This window comes from Necator americanus, chromosome II, assembly GCF_031761385.1.
Source record: "Necator americanus strain Aroian chromosome II, whole genome shotgun sequence".
NCBI classification, from domain to species: Eukaryota; Metazoa; Nematoda; class Chromadorea; order Rhabditida; family Ancylostomatidae; genus Necator; species Necator americanus.
This window is the reverse complement of record NC_087372.1, coordinates 1,535,649-1,543,549: the sequence shown is the minus strand read 5'-3', so window position 1 is coordinate 1,543,549 and position 7,901 is coordinate 1,535,649. Positions and strand designations below refer to the sequence as shown.

At 37.9% G+C, this 7,901-nt stretch overlaps 1 protein-coding gene across 1 annotated transcript; it reads right to left on the bottom strand.

Annotated features, from left to right (window-relative positions):
* Nucleotides 1-2,047: 2,047 nt before the first annotated feature.
* On the bottom strand, nucleotides 2,048-7,746 carry RB195_016580 (uncharacterized protein; the record flags this gene model as incomplete). The annotated part of the gene is made up of 18 exons (XM_013448817.2): nucleotides 2,048-2,219; nucleotides 2,342-2,430; nucleotides 2,489-2,561; nucleotides 2,994-3,181; nucleotides 3,317-3,424; nucleotides 3,492-3,620; nucleotides 3,997-4,107; nucleotides 4,175-4,259; nucleotides 4,319-4,465; nucleotides 4,514-4,657; nucleotides 4,726-4,870; nucleotides 4,930-5,081; nucleotides 5,216-5,340; nucleotides 5,684-5,773; nucleotides 6,879-7,070; nucleotides 7,167-7,298; nucleotides 7,350-7,466; nucleotides 7,702-7,746. The coding sequence occupies 18 exons, from the start codon at nucleotides 7,744-7,746 to the stop codon at nucleotides 2,048-2,050; spliced, it is 2,244 nt and encodes a 747-aa protein (XP_013304271.2).
* Between the last annotated feature and the right edge of the window lie 155 nt (nucleotides 7,747-7,901).

Below are 7,901 nucleotides of genomic sequence, written 5' to 3'. Positions count from 1 at the left end.
GAGTCAAACTCGATTCCGAGCAATGAATTTACTGTGAATGTATTTTTTATGGGAGATTTTTAAATTTCTCTTCAAACTACATATGTAATCGTTGAAAAAAAGTCCAGGATTAATTGTCTCAAGGAAATGGCGCACCATCCATATGCAAATACTGTTCAACCACCGTGTTTTTGTTTTAAAACTGCCATTGAATCCAAAGAGTGCCATTCATTTGGAAGAAACCGCACCGCCAATGACTGGCCAGGATGCACTTTTTTGTTCTATGTATACGAATAAAATATTGTAGCACGAGCCAATAACCATTGAATTAGTTCACGTTAGCGTTAAAAAGAGTTCTTAATTCTCTAAAAAAAGATCAATTACGTTAAAAATAGCGCAATCATGTTGTTCTTCAATGGAAGTATGGAAGATCCCTCGCAAACTGTCGATTCACATTAGATGTTGTCAACTTCGCGTGATTCAGACCGCTGACTGTGGTCACGGACATCATTGTTCATCCGGATAAACAGGATTGTACGTAAGTTCATCAGCATTACCGTTATTTTTATACTACAGGGAGTAAGTAGGATGGATTAATCCAAATAGAAAACAGTTCGGATAGAACTCATCCAGTGCTGAAGACAGGCTGAACCACAATAACAGAAGAAATAACACCGAAAGATTTATGCGAACATCCTATTCGACTACACTGGTGCCAGAAAAAAAGAGAAGTAGGATCTACGATATATGCTTGAGATGACGAATACGAGTAATTGAAACCTCAAACAATGGAAAAGTGAAAAAACTGCGATGAAATCTTTGGTTAGCATCGGGAAATCCGGGAATTTCTTAAGATTTGGTAGGAACTCTAAGAAATTCTGCCTATTCTTAGGCCTGGTGAAATATGTATGTACATATCACATGTGATAAGAATAAAACACAAGCGCATGGGACTTTTCAATGGAATCCATATGATAAAGGAAGTACATGGAGCTGAAAATCTAAGCGTACAGAATAAAAGGCACCACTGACAATGTTGCTTTAGTGGAAATTATAATCAATATTATGACAATCAACTCGCTTATAAAAAAAAATTGACTACAACTGAATTAACGAACCAGTGAAAGCATGCCCGAAATCGTGATAATCTATGCCGTACCGAGCAAAAATGGCAAGGCACAGAGTTTGATTATGACAGGCACGAGTTACCTAGTGGAATAGCGGAAGAGTAATGAAAAGCGTGTGTTGAAATCAGAAGAGAAGATCAAATAGGGATTTTTTTTCAAATTTATTGGATTGAAGAATAATTCGTGGCTCTTAAAGTTTAAAAATACAGAAACTAAAGAAACTTTCGGCAAAATATTCTACGCTATTCGACAAAGAACTTCTACAGGATGATGGTGTTGTTTTTTATCTGAAATTTATTTGAAATAGAATATCAACTGGACAAAACAAGCATTTTCTACACTGGATTGCTGCTCTACCGTTTGTTGTCGCGCTTGGAAAGTGGGGATTTCGATTTCAAAGGCTGATCACACATCGGTCAACCAATTGTTGTGAATCGAGACCAAAACTATTTTTTTTAACTTTTTTTCTAGTAAAAAAAGATAACAACGGATTGATCAATATCGTACTCTTAATTCTTGATCTATACATCGTTTCCAATCTCTTCTACCCATTTCTAAAAGTTTTTCAGTACACATGTAGATTTCTGTCATGTTTTCTTTAATGTTTTCATGCTTCATTCCATGGCCTCAATACACACCACAGATGTCATAAAAACTTTTAACGACTTCAACATCTCGATTAAATGCAAAAAGCAGGTGTCGAAAATGTTCCATTTTGTTCACCTCACATTCCCTTTTAATGATCTGAACAAAAAAAGAACAGAAATCAATAAAAAAAATCACAGTATTATTTCCTTGCAGAACTATAACTTTTCTGTTAAACGATTTAGATATACTGCTGAAAGTTTTTCTTCACTCATCATTTTACAATTCGAAAGAAGTGGCAACGAATTATTCCTCAACCCAACACATTTTTTTTTTAAACAGGAACAAACTGGAACTTAATCTGAATTGTAAATGAACTCAGCTATATCCGGAACTATGAGTTCGGCCCTAGCTAAAACTGCGTGGAACCAGCCGTCAGACTGAAGGTCTAGCGCCTTTCTACATTCACTCAAAGAGAATCGAGAACTTTTGGTCGCTGGAATGGACTTCTCCGTGGGCAAAGGCTCGCTGGAAAGTTGTTCTCTTGTAAAATAACTATGAAATGATATGAGTAGATGTGAAGCTTCGAGCACACTAGATTGGATTAATTAATGCTTTCATTACGGTAACATCCTGAAGCTGAACTTTACCTTGCATGTTGCACATACAGGATCAGTGCACGCGCCATATTTTCAACGTATAAAAGTAATTGATTGACGAGTCCCATTCTGGCAGATTCCTATGAAAAAGAAATTCCAATAGCGAAAATCGATTGTTAAGAAAATGCTACAACACACCTCGACAGGAAGGAGATCGACACGTCTGAGAAACGTTTTCACACAATCCAGTATGCGACAAGAACTCATTTCACTGAAACGCAACGGAATTAAAAATGGCGATGAACATAACACGAGTTTTTTGAACGGTTAATTCTGAAAAGAATTGAAAGAATCCCTACGGTATCCAGAACACTACATTGCAGTGGAGGCAATTCACAGAAATTATTCTAAAAAAAGTTGTAGAACCGGTTTGAGTGCATGTGCAAATAGTTCGCCGCAGCGTGGTAGACACAAAGAACATTTCTAATGTGCAAAAGTAAATGGATTCTCCATGGCTAGGCTTTGTATGACAAAATTACGATGAAATAAACCATTCTAAATAATAAAATAATAGAAATAGTGAATAAAACTGACATGTTCATATATTCTAGTCAGCAATTTTTGCACATTTCGAGATTGATTTGCACGCATATCTCCGTTATACTGTAATAGTTTCCAAAATTTCAAATGTTCGACGACTTACAGCGTAACAGCTTTGGTTTTAATGGAGCCCTGCAAAACGATGTCAACTCGCTGTGCATCTGCCCTCCGCTTAAGAACGCGATGTCGACTGTAAGGAGCAGACATGCAGACAGTAGCGCGATCCACATCCACCACGCACAACGGCCATGTTGCCAGTGCACCACACTGCATGAGATACGGCAACTCGTACTAAAGCACTTAATCTTACACAAACCTCGATGAAACAATGTGTTACGGTAGAACCGTGAAAAACAAGTGACGTCAACATTACGCAAGCAAAACCGTTGGAAATTTGGAATCGTTGGAAATTCAGTGAAATCTCACCCGACGCACAACCTGTAACCTGAGATACGGATTGAATTTATGGCGATACATACGTGGGCAACACCATCGTAACTGCTCAGGAAGGAACGCAGCGAGGGTGTGCAACAACTGAAATGTAAAAAAAAATGGAATAATCTGTTCCGGAGGTCAAATTTTCCAAAAATGAGAATCGTACTCGAGATACGTAATGATTGTCTGATCCTATTATGACGCATTGTCCCTGACTCTGTAAGACACCAGATATGGCCTTGCATAGCACTTTGTCGTTATAGCAACGTTTTCCAGTCAACAGTGTATTTTTAATCTGAAAATAAACTAGATGAGCAAGGAAAAAGCTTCAGGGAAAAGCTTCAGGCGAAAATGAAGCTAAATTTTTGACGGATTGATCACTTGACTAAGACAGAAGCACAAATTCTAACTCGAAGATCAAGTTTTTGAGACAATGTCTGAACTTAAACGATCTAAAAATACACAGATTTATAACCGAGTTTTGTCTTCACTATTATTTCGATTTTCTTCAAATCAAGGGTACTTGGTCCATCAAAAAAGTCCTCGATACAAAAATACACAGAGAAAAGTTTCGTCGTTGCTTGAAAAATCGCAACAACCCAAAACAGTTAGTACTATGTAAAATAAGAATATGGTTTGGGAAAAGTAATGGAAAGAGAAACTAAACACACCAAAAGCGGGCGGGACTCGGACACTAGCGGGTAGCGGTCCAAAACTGTAAGTAAATGCATCAAGCGTGTCAATTCAACGTTAGTCCTTATCACTACATCATCCCAGTCTTCCTGAAAAGAGAACCAACGGGAATGAGAACAAAAATGTGGGTCTCAGTTCCATCTTAATAGAACCCACAGCCACCATCGACGCTTTCAATCGCGGAACAACGTCAAGCACAACAGATTCAAGAAACTGCTGCCTCTCCATGTACCATTCCTGCCTAAAACGTGTTCTTCAATTTTACGGATTTTCTGGAAAAACTCAATAATTTAAACTTACTTTCGAATATTCATCAAGAATGAAATCGCATGTATTGTTTTATTTCCACCCGATCCTTGAGTAGAGAAAATAAAAGAACCAACAAGCAGACTTCTCGACGGGACCACCTTCATCTTATGCATTAGAGGGTTGGATGGTAGTTGAACACTGAATTGACAATAGTATATAAGAGAAAAGAAAAGAAAAAAAACTTACCTGAACACTTGCTCAGCGAGGACAAATTTCGCGACGAAAAATTCGTCACTAATTTGATCGCCAGCTACATCTAACGGAAGATCAAGAAAAGACACCACGTCCCCGTCCAATGAGTCTGGAGCTGATTCGTGGGATAAACGATTCCTGCAAATTACAACTCTCGAAAAGAAAGGGAAAATATTTATTCGAATCGTTTCCATATGAAGACTAACCTCTTCCCTCCGTAACTGCTCTGGGAAGATTTCGCTAAATCTTTGGGAGAAGATTCAGCTAAAGGGGACAAGCACAATGCACTTAACTCGCTATGCGTAGATATTGTGCCTCCAATCCCAGAGTCGACACACGAAGTGACCAGCGCTACAAAAACACCACATGGAAGGCAGTAGAATCCGTAGGTTGGAACGTTTGAGAATTACCACTGGTGGTCTTTTCTTCATCTACATCACCACTCCCTTCCACAGATCTGTCAGGATTGTTCGCATCTTCATCGGAAAGTTTTGTAAATGATGATGTGCTGGTTTTTCCGCCAGTGGTAGAACTACCAGACGCGTTCCTTTCTGGCAATGTACTATAAAAAATATCTTGTGATTTCCAACGATTTCTGAACACGTGTAAAACACAGAATTGGAAAGAGAAATTTGTCATATACCATGGAGTTCTCTCCAATTTTCTTTTCAAGTTTTCACTATCTCAACAACTAACGCTGTTTCCGTTGTATCCTGACTTTGACGGAGCCCAGTTTGATCTGAAGACAGCAAGTTGGAGATGTTCAGCAACTCCATAGGAGTGCCAACCATTGGATCAATCGGTCCAGCTGAATCATCCGCCTAAACCAGGAAAATTTTAACTAACAATTCGCAACAACTACGTTGAGAAATGATGTTTATATCTAGAAAGAATGTTCAAAAGTACTTTTTTCAAATCGTAAATTTCATAGATAAGCGAAAACACTTCTTTTTCGCCGGTACGAATTGATCCCACTGATTATTCCAACCAAAAAAAAATCAAAAAAAGTTGTTCATAAAATTATATATATATATGTATATATATATATATACATATATATATATATATATATATATATATATATATATATATATATATATATATATATATATATATGTATATATATAGGAAGGCATTTAAAACTGAACACATTTTCTACAGAACCTCTTCATTCGCTTCTAACAGCTGTTCAGAACTACTCCCCTTGGTTAATGTGGTAGCAGATGAAGTAGATCGTACAGCGGCAGGACGTTCCTAGAAATAATTATAGGTAAGCTCGAAGCTAGAAGGCGACCCTCGGGGTTCTACTCGCAGGAACTGCTTCACACAATACTGTTATATTTACTCTTCATGCTATGAGGGGATTCAAAAAAAAAGAGAAAAAGAAAGAAAAAATGCACGTCCAAAACAAAAAAAAAAGAATGCTGTTTGAGTATTCACATGAATGCTTAGAGACTAACTCAGAGCTGTAGATTTCAAGAAAGGAGTTTGTGTATCATGAGAGCAATTTCATGAGTGTATAAAGGAAATAATCATAGTATTTTATGAGAAGAGTAGACCCACTAACTCCAATACGTCATTCACGTAAAACAGGCGTTTAGACGAACTTATTTGAAAGTGTTGCAAATTAGTACGCCAGTCCAAATATTAATATGCTGTAAACCGTACGAGCATCTCTATTGCTGATCGCAAAGGAATCATTTTCTGTTTTTGAGTAGGAGTGATACCTTTCTAAGACGCCAAAAACACAACTAACATCAGTCATTTTGGCACAGGAGCAGGATTAGTTTTCTATAAAATCTTCTTGAGAGGACGAATGCTCTCTCACAATAATCCCAAAAACACATCATTACGAGCACTACATTACGAACTATAGGACATATCTTAACCCTACAATCTCAAATCTAAGACAAGGCGCTTTCCATTTTTCTAAACGTTGCCCAAAACATCGAAAGAATCAATTACTATCTTAATAACAAGCGTTCAGTAGAAGCGTTCGAGAACTAATTGAAGGAACCGTTAGGAACTAGTTTCATGACACATCAACTTGAAGAAAATAAGGTTGCAAGGGATAACTAATCAAACAAAACTTATCTCAGTGTAAAACAAAGAATAGAATGAGTGGTCTCCTACAATGAATATGAAACGGGGAGAAACTCGGGGAAGATGACAAAAGCATGTAGAGAGCACTAAATGTAAGAATGAGAATGTATAAGAAGTTCTAACAAAGAAAAATCTGTTCCACATATGGGAAAAAAAAATTAAATTGGATGGAGAAAAGGACACTGTGGACTATCTACGAGTACATACTTACTGGAGAAAAAAAAAAGATGAAATAAAACCGTACTGGGTCCGATACCTGCAGCCTTGAATCTGTCATTGTCGAATTTGTGTCAGTGCCGCTGTAACTGCTGTCGACCATGAACTCGTCCAGATAACGCAACTCTTGAAATGTATATCCACCGAGACGACTCGAGAGATGGTACTGATGATACAAAGAGTCGTCCATGATCATGCTTTCGTATAATCCCGAGGCGCTTTCCAATGCAGTCTGAAGTGACCGATATAAAATACAAGAACGACTGAAAGAATGTACAAAAAGAACTAAAAAAGTGGAACAATCAAGCAGGAAAGGAATATCTAAAACCTGCAAAGGGTCGTCGATATCCTCAAACTGGACAGATTGCGTTGAAACGGAAGAATCCAAACTTTCCGCATCGTTAACAGAGCCTTCTTCTCCACTCAAATTTACCGGAGATACAGATGAAGACGGTGAAATCTAGACCAATAGGATCATACAGGCCATATTATGTACAATAAACAATCTTACCTCCCAAACAAACTTGAGTTCTGGTCCGCACATGAAATCAAATGACGACCAAACAACTTTGCTAATGCTTGAGACATTTCGCAAACGTACTTCCAAACGTCGAACTGGTGAACTGCCCTAAAACGTGATCAAGGACACAGAATAGAAGGAATGAAAAAGTCGGGCTTATTTTTCTAAGTAACAAAAGGTAACAAAATTGTTTCGACGCTGCACCACAAAACTGAACAACAACACATTTTATTCTGAGAAAAGAAGAATGATGCCAGTTGTGAAAGTTGTGGGAATCAGATTCCTTTCATTTCTCAAGCGCAAGTAAATGAAAGCGAAACAAAATTAATGAGCAGAAACCTACCACATGCAAAGCATCATATGCGGAAAAGTAGTCCTCAGCCTCCATAGGGAATGTCCAATAAGCTTGACTCCTTATACAACCGGTGACATAGCTGAAACTCCGGTTCCACAGTTAAGTGCTTAAGGAAACAGAAGACGATGACCTCACTCAGCTGATTTTTTCCGGTTTTCGGGAGGCGGCGAGTTTTAGTACCATTGCGG